Genomic DNA, 14,841 nt, shown 5'->3' on the forward strand with positions numbered 1-14,841 from the left:
TAAATACTTTTAAAGAAATACTGTGTCAGAGTAGCCTAGAAATCTAGCGGCAGCAAATCTAACCTGCGCGAGTTTCCAGATCCACTTCCGCGACACGACTGAAGCGTGATGTTATGAGTCATGACGCTTCCCATCATTTGCGCATTCAAATCGGTTCAAATGAAGCGCTGCCTTCCCAGAATGCTAGGCAGGCGTGTCAAAGTCGCTTGACGTCACCCATAGGAATAAAGTGGAGCGTGGTGCGACAGAAATGTTGCACGGACAAGTGGATCTCCAACTTGAGCTGTAAAAGCCAAAGTCTGGTCGGGCCAATCACATCGTGTATAGAGTCGGTGGGCGGGGCTTAACATAATGACGGCCGAGTTGCGTTTGCGTGCTTCTAGTAAACACAGACGCTGGCGAACGGCGGTCTTTCGAATCAGCTTTGACCGCGACTCTGGAAGACTTGGAGTTAAGCTTTTCTCTGAGAAAAGAACGGCACTGAAGTCATTCTTAAGAAGGGAAGATGTGTTCGGAGTTTAGCCGACCGGATACGGCGAATGTTTAATCTGTCAGCGAGCTCTGCTTCACCTTCATTGCTCTGGTTGGTTGTAGCGCTATCCAATTACGTGCACGTGTCTCTCAGACTGAGCCCTGTCAATGGTGAGTTTCCAGACCAAACATGTTGATGTGGGTCTGGTTTGTCAGGCTAGTGTCAGAGGTTCATTCTTCTGCCTTAAGAGACTTATTAATTTCCTGTTTTAGAAACTACAGCACTGTGGGTATATTGAATAAATGAATGAGGCATTTATATAGCGCTTTCATGTGGACTACTGTACACCAAAAGCACTTTACACCATGTCAGGTCTCTCCTCACACATTAGCGATAGGTGGAGTGGAGAGAGGGTGATGGAGCCAATTCAGTGGATGGGGATTATTAGGAGGACATGATTGGTAAGGGCCAATAGAGGGAATTTGGCCAGGCATCAGATACGATTTAGTTTACCGCTTACTATTTTCATGAATAATAGACATATTACTAAATTAGGAAATATTAGAAGATCACATAGGACAGCTTGTCTGACAGGACTGCATGTAACTCTCTTTATGTGACGAAGCACGAAAGGTTTGGACACAGAGCAGCTAATATGTCCTGTATGCAAAATGTTAGGATCCATAAATAAGTTCAGTCATATAGCAACAGTCTTTTTCACCTTGATCTTGCAGTCAAGCCAGTCATTGGCCAAGAACGCATAATATATAATAATATAAATAATAATTAGTTACATTTATATAGCACTTTTCTGGGTACTCATAGCGCTTTACATATAGAGTAAATCTCCTCAATCACCACCAATATAGATCCTTCAAACCAAAAGAAGTCCCTTTGTTCTGGTTTCAGAGTTCAATCCCATCAAATCGCTGCTAATTTCTCTCTCTCTGAGACAGATTTACACTTTTTATTTGTGTAGCCTATATATATTTAACTTTTGAAATGTATAGAGCTTCCATCTTAATTCTAAAATTCATTTAAAGCTTTTTGGATTTAACCCACTTTATTTTCCTAATTAGTTTGAGATTAATGTTATTAATAAATTGTATTTATAAAATTATTTCATTAGCAAGTGTCATGTTTGTGATTTTCATTTGTCAAGTAGCCAGATCTTACTCATGAAATCGTGATTTATTAAATTAATTTGTTAAATGTTTGTTTGTTACAGGGAGTGCAGAATTATTAGGCAAATGAGTATTTTGACCACATCATCCTCGTTATGCATGTTGTCTTACTCCAAGCTGTATAGGCTGGAAAGCCTACTACCAATTAAGCATATTAGGTGATGTGCATCTCTGTAATGAGAAGGGGTGTGGTCTAATGACATCAACACCCTATATCAGGTGTGCATAATTATTAGGCAACTTCCTTTCCTTTGGCAAAATGGGTCAAAAGAAGGACTTGACAGGCTCAGAAAAGTCAAAAATAGTGAGATATATTGCAGAGGGATGCAGCAGTCTTAAAATAGCCAAGCTTCTGAAGCGCGATCATCGAACAATCAAGCGTTTCATTCAAAATAGTCAACAAGGTCGCAAGAAGCGTGTGGAAAAACCAAGGCGCAAAATAACTGCCTGTGAACTGAGAAAAGTCAAGCGTGCAGCTGCCAAGATGCCACTTGCCACCAGTTTGGCCATATTTCAGAGCTGCAACATCACTGGAGTGCCCAAAAGCACAAGGTGTGCAATACTCAGAGACATGGCCAAGGTTAGAAAGGCAGAAAGTCGACCACCACTGAACAAGACACACAAGCTGAAACGTCAAGACTGGGCCAAGAAATATCTCAAGACTGATTTTTCTAAGGTTTTATGGACTGATGAAATGAGTGGGCCAGATGGATGGGCCCGTGGCTGGATTGGTAAAGGGCAGAGAGCTCCAGTCCGACTCAGACGCCAGCAAGGTGGAGGTGGAGTACTGGTTTGGGCTGGTATTATCAAAGATGAGCTTGTGGGGCCTTTTCGGGTTGAGGATGGAGTCAAGCTCAACTCCCAGTCCTACTGCCAGTTTCTGGAAGACACCTTCTTCAAGCAGTGGTACAGGAAGAAGTCTGCATCCTTCAAGAAAAACATGATTTTCATGCAGGACAATGCTCCATCACACGCGTCCAAGTACTCCACAGCGTGGCTGGCAAGAAAGGGTATAAAAGAAGAAAATCGAATGATATGGCCTCCTTCTTCACCTGATCTGAACTTTTTGTGTTCATTGAGAACATGGTTGTTGTTCAATAATAAAATTAATCCTCAAAAATACAACTTGCCCTAATAATTCTGCACTCCCTGTAAATGGACGTGTGACCTCCCCTTATGTTGCATCAACGAGAGCCAGGGGGTTGTAACAATTTACACATTTCCAGACAGTCTTTCAGTCTGTGTGTGGTTTGCTGACATGCATAGTTTGACACTTTGGTTTCTATTGAAAGAGCCGTTTTCATTGAGAGGGAAATAAAATCCGAACCAACTGGGAAACAAGGTACTTGCTTATAGAATCATGCTGTCATTCTGAATATCAGCACAGCTCCAATCACCTTCATCCATGGCCAAACCCCAGGAGTACGTTTCCCAAAAGCATTGTTCCCCAACAATGGTCGCAAGTTCTCATGAACTGTAATGGTCACAAGGAAACTTGCAATCATACTTTGGGAAACACACTCTTGCTTAAGCAGTTTAATTATAATCTTAAAGGGATAGTTCACCAAAAAATGAAAATTAGCCCATGATTTATTCCCCCAGTGACGTTCTTCTTTCAGACGAATACAATCAGAGTTATAGTAAAAACTCTTGCCGCTTCAAAGCTTTATAATGGCAGTGACTCGTTGGTTCGTTTTTGAAGTCCATAAAAGTGCATCTATCCATCATATAACTGCTCCACACGGTTAATAAAGGCCTTCTGAAGTGAAGCCAAGCGTTTGTGTAAGAAAAATATCCATATTTAAAACTTTATAGACTAAAATAACAAGCTTCCGGCGGTCAGCAGTATGCAAGTCGACTTATGGGCGAAAGAGTAACCCTTATCCCTTGGCGCAAGCGTATTGACGAATGCAGAAGTGCAGAGGATAGAGCGAAACAAAACACCGGCCATGAGTTAGAGTCTAAAACGAGAATTTTTAAAGAGAAATGGTGGAGGATTTCAATATAAGAGGGGCTTGAGTTTGTTGCCCAGCCCATCCACGAGATGCGTCAAAGCGCGAGATGCTCCAGTACATCGTGTCAAGTCAACTTGAGTACCGCTGACCACCAGAAGCTATTTATTTTAGTCTATAAAGTTTTAAATACGGATATTTTTCTCACACAAACGTGCCACTCCCCTCCAGAAGTCCTTTATTAACCCCCGGAGCCGTGTGGAGCAGTTATATGATGGATAGATGCACTTTTATGGACTTCATAAATGACCCAACATGTCACTGCCATTATAAAGCTTGGATTAGCCAGGACTTTTTAAATATAACTCTGATTGTATTCGTCTGAAAGAAGAACGTCATATACACCTAGAATGACTTGGTGGGGGGGGGGGGGGTAAATCATGGGGTAATTTTCATTTTTGGGTGAAATATGCCTTTAATTACAACCTTTCATGCTTCCAGTCATCATAAAAATAATAAAACACAGGTCTTGAGTTGACTTAGTGGCATTTATTTGATAGTACTGGACCTGGCCAAGGCAGTCTGATATGCTATAGAAAATGACTTGTGGGGTCCAACAGTTATTGGTTCATTTCCACAGGCACTATGTGGCACATGGAGTAACAGAAGAGGTGGAAGCTGCCCTATATTTATAATCTCATTTGATCGGTGTCCTCCTCCTCCTCTGATACAGAGGACTCTTTCAGGATGGTGGGCGTCTCTACGCCAGGTTTGCTGTGGTTTTCCAGGCCCAGGTCCCAGTCCTCATTCACTTTCTGAGGTAGACTGGCTAACAGCTCCTGACAACACACACACACACACTGATCAAGATTTGATTTCCCTCACTGATGTCTAAAAGTTTAAGCCAACTGTGTTTCCTTACCTGCTGTTTCGTTCTGTCTTTGTTTTTCACAGCGATCAGCAGGCTTTTGGTGAAGCTCTTCAGCTTTGAGAACTTCTGTTTCTGGTTCTGCAGTTCATTCTCAAGGAACTGCACTTCTTCATTCTGAGGGAACAAATCACCAACAATTTAAAGTCCCCCTGTAGTCAATAATTTTATCACTTAAACCTCATCTTTGATCACCAAAATTACATATTTAAATGTATTTTCCTGCACTGTAAAAAAATGTTGTTGATTAAACCTAATAAAGTTAGTACCTGGTTGCCTTAAAATTTTAAGTTAATTGAAATTAAAAAACTGAGTTGATACAATGAAGGAAATTGTTTTAATAAATAGAAACTCAAAATATATTTGTATCTGAACCACATAAAAAATTCGATAAATCATGAAAATAGCACAAATTGTCATCACAAATAAAACACACGCAATTAACCAATATGCTTAAAAAATCTTTTAATAATATTTGAATAAAGTTTGTCGATTCTCAAAAATGTTCATTGTATTAACTTGTATTAACTCAAAATTAAGGCAACCGGGTAACTTATTTTTTAAATATTTTTTTAACATGTGTGAAAAAAACTGCCTTTCTTAAAATAGCTTGAATGTAACTTTACACCCTTGCTTCATTTAGGATACGCGGATTCATGAATATGCAAATGAACCCCGCCTCCACTCACTCACACCAGCTCAGAGACCCACTCGGTCAACTTATGCTCAAGTTACTATAGTAAACGCTGCACGAAGGTAACGCTCTTCACGACGTTGGACACACATGGTAATTAATATGATTAGCCTTTGGCTTGACTACGTTATCAAAGGCTAATTATTTGTTGCTAAAGTTACCATGTTCCCTTCGCCATCTCAGTTTGCCTTCTAAAAATCAGCATCCTTAGGAACGCTTTGAACGACTCAGAACGTCAGTGAAAGAGGCATTAATAATAATAAATAATAATAGATTTGATTTATAACGCACTTTTCATTCCGAGGAATCTCAAAGTGCTTCAATGGAAAGGGGGAAATATCAAAAATAAAGTTAAAATCTAGAATAATAAAAACATTCAACACAAAAAAGCCTTTCTGAACAGAAAGTCTTCAGTTCTGCTTTAAACTGGCCCAGACTCTGTACTGTATAGTTCTGTATAGTTCATCATAACATCGTTATAAACATCATATACATAATTCACCCGCTATATTGCTAAATGTACCCGTTTTTTCATATCAACAGAAAACATACCTGGCTTATATTTGTCGCTGCATAGTAATGAAATGCTAAAGCCCTGCGCCCCTTGGGACGTGATTGGTTATAAGGTACCAATAACACCAGCGATTTTAAACCGTGTTTTTGTGAAACTGTCTTTGGTTCACTGCAGTTTTAATGAGAAAAGACTCAGCAATGGTGCTGACTTATGATTTTGCACACGGTTTGTCTGAAAGCATAGTAAAAACACCACATAGGCATATAAACAACATTATATTTTATAAACAACATAGATATTTTCTGTGTATGAAATTGTTATATAATATCGTAATAATACGTTTACAGGCTAACTTATGCCGCCTTCACGTGCTTTCGGAATTATTGTAAATACGAGTTTCTGATGTAAAAATTGCACATGAACTCCTTTTGATGTCGTGTTTACCACTGGGAAGTTCGGAAATAATTTTGATACCCAAGTTCCCGAGATGGGCGTGGCATAACTGTTAGAAATGGCGGATGGGAGACGAATTTCTGCTGTGTCAGGTGTTTTATTAGTTTTTTTCCGCAATAGTTTCATTGTCTTGTCGTTAATGTAGTACATATTTACATAAATTAATAATCATTTGAAGCATATTGTGTATTTTAAACACATCGAAAATCGCATGTAGTTGACCATCATTCCAGAATAGTGAGCAAGCTGATAATGTGGTAAAAGTACCTGTACAATACGATCATATATGGCTGAAAAATATTAAAGCAGCCTTATCTTGTCTACATTATGCCTTTATTGTGAATGTGATTATAAACGATATGCTTTCGTGTTGTGCAGCGATGTTTGCCAGTGAGTCTGTGATATTCTGGGACCGGGAAATGACTGAAATGGTTATAGTGTTAAAATAACTTTTTCCCAAGACGCACAGAAGTATGAACCTGGCGTCCTCCATTCTTTCCGACAACAAAGCACCTGAACACAACAAGCTCGTAATCACGACTTCTGAAGTGGGAAGTAGGAAACTTTTGATAGCACGTGAAGGCGGCATAAGAAATAAACACAACCAAACAGAGGCACCACCCAGGGATGCTTTCATTTTTAAAGAGAGATAATGGGTGCTTCCCATTTCCTTATGCATCTTCATCTCCTCGCTCTCTATCCTCTGTGACCCAGAAACCGATCAAAGTCCACCATGATCAAGGACATATCTATATTCAGATTGCACTGTGAGGAGAGGGGGAACGGGGATGGAGAACGCTTACTGAGGATGCTTGAAGGAGGTTTGTCGAAACACGTGTAAAAGTTTCTACTGTCATCTCAACGGGCTTCCTCTGGGCCAACGGCCACGGTTTCTGTTCCACGGTTTCCAAGTGGAAAATTTGTAGAAATGATCGTTCTTTCTAAATGTGATGTACAGATACTGTCCTGTGACTACAAATACACAAACAGTCGCAACTGAATAAGTACATCTGTCCCTTTACTTTTATGAAATAACGTAAATAGTAGGGGTGTCAACAATAATCGATTCGGCGATGCATCGCGATGCGGGGCATGAACGATTCAGCATCGATGCGGCAAAGTGCCATAATCGATTATGTCACTGTTTATTTTCTGGCGGACGATAAAGTTGTGAAGTTTCAAATACTTCCGGTTCCGAGAGAATAACAACAACAACAAGGAAGATGGCTGAGGCGGAGGGAGATGACTGCGATAGACGGGTTATTAAAAACGCGCTAACGACCCGAGGTGTGTAGGATTGTACGTATATATTTTTTGCACAATAATAAATTAATCTATAATGATGAAATACGGCGCAATTCCCCTTTATTCCACAAGGTGGCAATGTCTGATACCCAATGATGAAGTGACGTTTCACTCATAGTTACCTCTGACAGAAAACGAAACAATAATTATAATCTGCAAAACTTGAAATGGCTTCAGTGATTTACTTCAGAGAGCAAGTACTAAACACAATCATATGTTAGTGTCACTGTCTCTTGATGATGGATGTGGTCAAGAAGCTGTCAGTGATCAAAATATTGATTTTGAAGATGTTGAAAATGAGTTTGGAGAATATGCTGGAGATGGCGAATATGAGGCAGATGCTGAATATACTGGTAAACGAGCTCTGACGAGGACAGATGATGATGGTATTAAACATCTGCTCAAACTGAATCCTTCCAAGCTCCAAAAGGTAACGAAATAGGTTTTATTTTATTCTTCTGTAGCTGTTACTCTAAAATCAGGAGTTTTATATATTATCACGACAGGTAGAGGTCTATCCATGTTAAATATAGATCTGGGTCGCTAACGACCTGAATATGTAAGAATGTTTGGTGAAACAGTCATGCATTTAAGGGTTAATTGCATTTTATTTAATTTTATTTAATTACATTTTATTTTATTTTATAACTTTTATGTCAAAGATAGAGGAGACACATAGCAGCCAATACAATCTGTTGTTTAATATCTGCTTGTATTGCCTCATGACTGATGAAAAATTTGCTTTGTGTGCAGTAGAATTTTGATGCATCACAATGCATCGTAGAATCGAATTGAATCGTTACCTGGTGAATCGTAATCGAATCGAATCGTGAAGGCAGTGCCAATGCACACCCCTAGTAAATAGCACTAATGCGCAATCTTGACACAAATTAATTAATTATGCTCAATGTATCACTAATTATTGTAAAACTGTGGTAAAACGTTAATGCTTGGTTTTAAATCTTTAAGTAAAATGACATAAACGGACACTTTTATCATGTTGGTTTGGTTTTGCAATCTCGCAAGTTTCCAGTGATTTCCTTCTGATTAGTTTTCTGATAAAACATCCACTCGTTGCTGAAATGATGGGTTTGTGTGACGTTGTTCCAGAGAGGTGTGTTATGGGCAGGTTTTAGTGAAGCGCTGTGGAGCTTCTGGGCCAACGGTGGAAACTCAGTGTGGTTTTAGTGCTACAGGTATGAGAGTATTAGCCGAGTCTGACCATTTGAAAGCCCTGACTCGCACTGGCCCGACAGTGGAAAAGTGGCTAATCAGGCCATAACCAGGACAGGGGAAAAGTCCAAACAAGAAGAGCTCACTGACAAGGTCTGCAAATCCCCCATTCTTTTAAGTGATGTCAAGACTAGCAAAACAACCAACTTAAAGGATTAGTTCACCCAAAAATGAAAGTTCTGTCATTAACTCCTCACCCTAATGTCGTTCCACACCCGTAAAGAGATTAATTTTAGATTTAGTTTGAGAGGTTTCTGTACCTCCAATGCGTATCGATTCATGATTCAGATCGCCAATGTCACGTGATTTCACATGATCCGAATCATGAATCGATTCGCTGATTCATAATCGTTCGAATCTTTGTTTGCGGATTGAAAACAAACACGGAAGAGAAGACAATGCTGAATAAAGTCGTAGTTTTTGTTATTTTTGGACCCAAATGTATTTTCGATGCTTTAAAAGAGTCTAATTAACCCACTGATGTCTCATATGGACTACTTTGATGATGTTTTTATTCCCTTTCTGGACATGGACGGTATACCATACATATGTTTTCATTTGAGGGACGGAAAGCTCTCGGACTAAATCTAAAATATCTTAAAGGGATAGTTCACCCGAAAATGAAAATGTGATGTTTTTACTCACATTTACTCACCCTGCACTGCAAAAATGCTTTTCTTACTAAGTAGTTTTGTCTTGCTTCTAGTCAAAATATCTAAAAATATATATATATATATTAAAACAGCACTAGGTAACTTTTCAACCATCATAATATATTTTCAAGACTCTTGTGATGATACATCGACTTACAATAGGTTGACCCCCAGTGCATCCAGCCATTGCTGTGTGTGTAGGTCATATAATGCATGTTGTGAATGGGTAACAATTCTATGAGAGCAAAAAAAAACATAGACAACATGCACAAAGAGCCCTGTGGCTCATGATGACACATTGATATATTATAGCGCTTTACTTCCGGTAAGGTCAATATACACGCTCTGGCGTCGTGTATAAGATTCACTTCTGGCGCTGGTGTAAATTACGTCAGCTTGTGTATACCGGAAGAGATGTCTTTACACGTAAACGACGCCAGAGCGTGTATATTGACCTTACCGGAAGTGACGCGCGTTCCAGGCTGTTGATATAGCGTTGTATTTGAGGTAAAAAATGATATAAAAATGGTTCGATTTCTCACACAAACTGATCGTTTTGTGTCTTAAGACATCAATGTGTCGTCATGAGCCACAGGGCTCTTTGTGCATGTTGTCCAAGCATGTGTTTGTTTTGCTCTCATAGAGTTGTTACCCATTCACATGGTTATATGAGTGTCACACAACAACGGTTGGAGTTAAAAATCTTCATTTGTGTTCTACTGAAGAAACAAACACACCGAGATGTTGGATGCACTGGGGGTCAGCAGATAAACATCACATTCTCATTTTTGGGTGAACTATCCCTTTAAACTGTGTTCCGGAGATGAACGGAGGTCTTACGGGTGTTGAACGACATTAGGGTGAGTCATTAGTGACACAACTTTCCTTTTTGGGTGAACTAACCCTTTAAGGGTCATAGAAATTCAACCAAAGCTGATTGGGAAGCCTGTTAGCCCTTCCAGGAAGGAACTCATTCTGGACAGAAAGGCCTCAGCCGTCTGGACCTATGCATAAAATGGGAGACTAACAAATGTTTCATCAATGATGCTTCATCAATAACCACATGCTCAGGGCTAATGGCGGCCACATATTCCCTAAAGTGTCAGAGGAGCTGCTCAGGAACACTGGAACCAAGGGATCGATTGTATAGTACAGTGGGACAGCTTCTAGTAACAACCTCTTGTGCCTTAATACTCTTCAAAGAGTGGATGGGACCTGCAATCTGAAAGCTGTTTTGCACAAAGTAACAGCAGGACACCCAGCGAGAACTGTGGGGATGGGTGGGAAAGAAAGCATTTTAAAGTTCTTGCCATGCATGCAGTCAGAAACACCCTTAAATTCCTTGAGTTCACCCAAAAATTAACATTTACTCACCCTGCACTGCAAAAATGCTTTTCTTACTAAGTAGTTTTGTCTTGCTTCTAGTCAAAATATCTAAAAATATATATATACAGTCTTGTTCAAAATAATAGCAGTACAATGTGACTAACCAGAATAATCAAGGTTTTTAGTATATTTTTTATTGCTACGTGGCAAACAAGTTACCAGTAGGTTCAGTAGATTGTCAGAAAACAAATGAGACCCAGCATTCATGATATGCACGCTCTTAAGGCTGTGCAATTGGGCAATTAGTTGAAAGGGGTGTGTTCAAAAAAATAGCAGTGTCTACCTTTGACTGTACAAACTCAAAACTATTTTGTACAAACATTTTTTTTTCTGGGATTTAGCAATCCTGTGAATCACTAAACTAATATTTAGTTGTATGACCACAGTTTTTTAAAACTGCTTGACATCTGTGTGGCATGGAGTCAACCAACTTGTGGCACCTCTCAGCTGTTATTCCACTCCATGATTCTTTAACAACATTCCACAATTCATTCACATTTCTTGGTTTTGCTTCAGAAACAGCATTTTTGATATCACCCCACAAGTTCTCAATTGGATTAAGGTCTGGAGATTGGGCTGGCCACTCCATAACATTAATTTTGTTGGTTTGGAACCAAGAGTTTGCCCGTTTACTAGTGTGTTTTGGGTCATTGTCTTGTTGAAACAACCGTTTCAAGGGCATGTCCTCTTCAGCATAGGGCAACATGACCTCTTCAAGTATTTTAACATATGCAAACTGATCCATGATCCCTGGTATGCGATAAATAGGCCCAACACCATAGTAGGAGAAACATGCCCATATCATGATGCTTGCACCTCCATGCTTCACTGTCTTCACTGTGTACTGTGGCTTGAATTCAGAGTTTAGGGGTCTTCTCACAAACTGCCTGTGGCCCTTGGACCCAAAAAGAACAATTTTACTCTCATCAGTCCACAAAATGTTCCTCCATTTCTCTTTAGGCCAGTTGATGTGTTCTTTGGCAAATTGTAACCTCTTCTGCACATGCCTTTTTTTTAACAGAGGGACTTTGCGGGGGATTCTTGAAAATAGATTAGCTTCACACAGACGTCTTCTAACTGTCACAGTACTTACAGGTAACTCCAGACTGTCTTTGATCATCCTGGAGGTGATCATTGGCTGAGCCTTTGCCATTCTGGTTATTCTTCTATCCATTTTGATGGTTGTCTTCCGTTTTCTTCCACGTCTCTCTGGTTTTGCTCTCCATTTTAAGGCATTGGAGATCATTTTAGCTGAACAGCCTATCATTTTTTGCACCTCTTTATAGGTTTTCCCCTCTCTAATCAACTTTTTAATCAAAGTACGCTGTTCTTCTGAACAATGTCTTGAACGACCCATTTTCCTCAGCTTTCAAATGCATGTTCAACAAGTGTTGGCTTCATCCTTAAATAGGGGCCACCTGATTCACACCTGTTTCTTCACAAAATTGATGACCTCAGTGATTGAATGCCACACTGCTATTTTTTTGAACACACCCCTTTCAACTAATTCAACTAATTGCCCAATTGCACAGCCTTAAGAGCGTGCATATCATGAATGCTGGGTCTCATTTGTTTTCTGAGAATCTACTGAACCTACTGGTAACTTGTTTGCCACGTAGCAATAAAAAAATATACGAAAAACCTTGATTATTCTGGTTAGTCACATTGTACTGCTATTATTTTGAACAAGACTGTATTAAAGCAGCACTAGGTAACTTTTCAACCTTCATAATATATTTTTCAAGACTCTTGTGATGATCCATCGACTTACAACAGGTTGAATGACACGTCTGCCATAGCCTGATGGGGTCTGTATCGTTTTTAATCGTACTTTTAAACTTCGGGTTTCGGGTAGGAACCCGAGAACAAAAAGAACTACAAAATTCGACTGCTTTACGGCATATACGTCACTTCCACCAACACACACACTTCCTTACATTCGGACGTGCGAGCCCAACTTTGTTCGTCGGATAATATAGTCATGTCCGAAGCAGCACAGACAAATAAGAAAGAAAAGGTTTTGTTGGAGGAAAGCAATAAGAGGAAACGAAAAAGTGATGGGATTAAAGGCAGGACGAGGATCAACATGTGACCAGCGTTTGCTCGTCGGCGTGAGCTGAAGGAGGCGTGCCCGACCGATGCTGTCCTGCTTGTTACGGTGATTACCTACCACTCAAACATTGAACTGAAGTATCATATAGATTCTGTAAAACGGTAACCAATAGACTACTGTAATGACGCTGGCTTGTAAACGTGAGATCGTGATTATTCGGCGTTTGAAAAAAATAAAACCCATGAAATTATATTCATATGACCTGCTGAAGCATATGCCACTGACTGTACCTGGGATGAAGACATTTCACAGGCGCCGCCAGAAGAACAGCTGCATGTGAACTCCTCCTGCAGTGTTCAGGGGAACTGTTAGTGCTGCACCGACCCACGGGACGCTTTTATGAAGTTATTTGGCCCGCCCCGCACCACTGTATATATTTTTACAACCCGCCCCGCACCCGCGACCATTAAATAGACATACGGGGTCCGCGGGTTATGAGACGACCCGCACATCACTAGTTCAGGGCTATCAGGGCTGTCATGTCAACAAATGCACGCGCGATGGCATCCCCTTGTTTTGGGAAAAAATAACTCAAAATTAAGAGAGTTTTTGCTTAAAATAAGCTAAATAATCTGCCAGTGGGGTCAGTAAAATAATCTTGTTTTCTGTTTGACTTGTGCATATTTTAAGCAAAAACTCTTAATTTTGAGTTATTTTTTCCAAAAACAAGACAATTACTTTTGCTTGTCTAGTAAATACTTCTCATTTTAAGAATTTTTAAATGTTTAAACTAGAAACAAGACAAAAATACTAAGTAAGAAAAGCACTTTTTTGCAGTGTGATGTCATGACTAAACCTTTGTGATAGTATGAATTTGTGTTCTGCAGATGAAATACGTGCTTACATGGTTTGGAACATTTTGCATGAAATATCCCTTTAAGCTGTTGGAGGAAGAACACAAAGCAGAGGCCTGTGTTTCTTTACATGACAATCACATTAAAAAAAGTGTTTTTTTGTGGGTTTTTCAATGAAAGCATACAGGGCTAAATGAATTTGTCCTGGCATGTTGTAGTGTTCTTCATTATCTCATGGTTCTCTGTGTACCTTGAACTCTAAGAGGTTTTGCATCTGTTCCATCTCTGTGGTCAACATGTCATCGTCATCATCCTCTTCTTCGATGATTTCAATTTTCTAAAAGAAAGTTTTATGTTTGAGTTACTAGCAAAGATTGCAACAGAATTGGGTTAAGACGTTTATGAATATGTGCTCATACCACGTGTTTAGCAGGGGTGGAACTATCGGATTCATCATTCATATCATCATTTTCTTTTAGATAATAATCACTGCCTCCATCTTCAAAAAGAAAAAAGGCAAAAGTACAATTACTACACATTAAAATGGCTTGAAACATTACAGTTTCCTGTATTATGAATGTAGAGCTGCACGATTCTGGATAAATTGAGAATCATGATTTCCATAGAGATCACGATTCTCCCATAATTCAGAACAGACAACTAGTCCTAAATAATTTAACAAGTAATTTACTAGAGGTTCTGAGAAAATATGAATTGCTGCAGTGTGATGAGTGCTTCAAAGAGTGATTCAATGACTCACTCACAAAGACTTTACTTGTTTCATTATTGGATGAATCAGTGTTTTTGAATTCATCTCTTGAGTGAATGATTCAATGACTCACTCACAAAGACTTCACTTGTTTCATTATTGGATGAATCAGTGTTTTTGAATTCATCTCTTGAGTGAATGATTCAATGACTCACTCACAAAGACTTTACTTGTTTCATTATTGGATGAATCAGTGTTTTTGAATTCATCTCTTGAGTGAATGATTCAGTGACTCACTCACAAAGACTTTACTTGTTTCATTATTGGATGAATCAGTGTTTTTGAATTCATCTCTTGAGTGAATGATTCAATGACTCACTCACAAAGACTTCACTTGTTTCATTATTGGATGAATCAGTGTTTTTGAATTCATCTCTTGAGTGAATGATTC

At 39.3% G+C, this 14,841-nt stretch overlaps 1 protein-coding gene across 2 annotated transcripts in view; it reads right to left on the bottom strand.

Annotated features, from left to right (window-relative positions):
• Positions 1 to 4,142: 4,142 nt before the first annotated feature.
• Positions 4,143 to 14,841, bottom strand: part of hdx (highly divergent homeobox) — a 28,084-nt gene continuing 17,385 nt past the window's right edge. For both annotated transcript variants that reach the window (XM_067456438.1, XM_067456437.1), the window contains 4 exons: positions 14,101 to 14,180; positions 13,932 to 14,018; positions 4,531 to 4,653; positions 4,143 to 4,447 (listed from right to left, as the gene is read on the bottom strand). In XM_067456438.1, the coding sequence (XP_067312539.1) occupies positions 4,298 to 4,447; positions 4,531 to 4,653; positions 13,932 to 14,018; positions 14,101 to 14,180 (440 nt within the window). In that variant the 3' untranslated portion in view covers positions 4,143 to 4,297. The remainder of the gene's footprint in view (positions 4,448 to 4,530; positions 4,654 to 13,931; positions 14,019 to 14,100; positions 14,181 to 14,841) is intronic.

Source organism: Pseudorasbora parva, chromosome 11 (assembly GCF_024679245.1).
Source record: "Pseudorasbora parva isolate DD20220531a chromosome 11, ASM2467924v1, whole genome shotgun sequence".
In the NCBI taxonomy this organism is placed as follows: domain Eukaryota; kingdom Metazoa; phylum Chordata; class Actinopteri; order Cypriniformes; family Gobionidae; genus Pseudorasbora; species Pseudorasbora parva.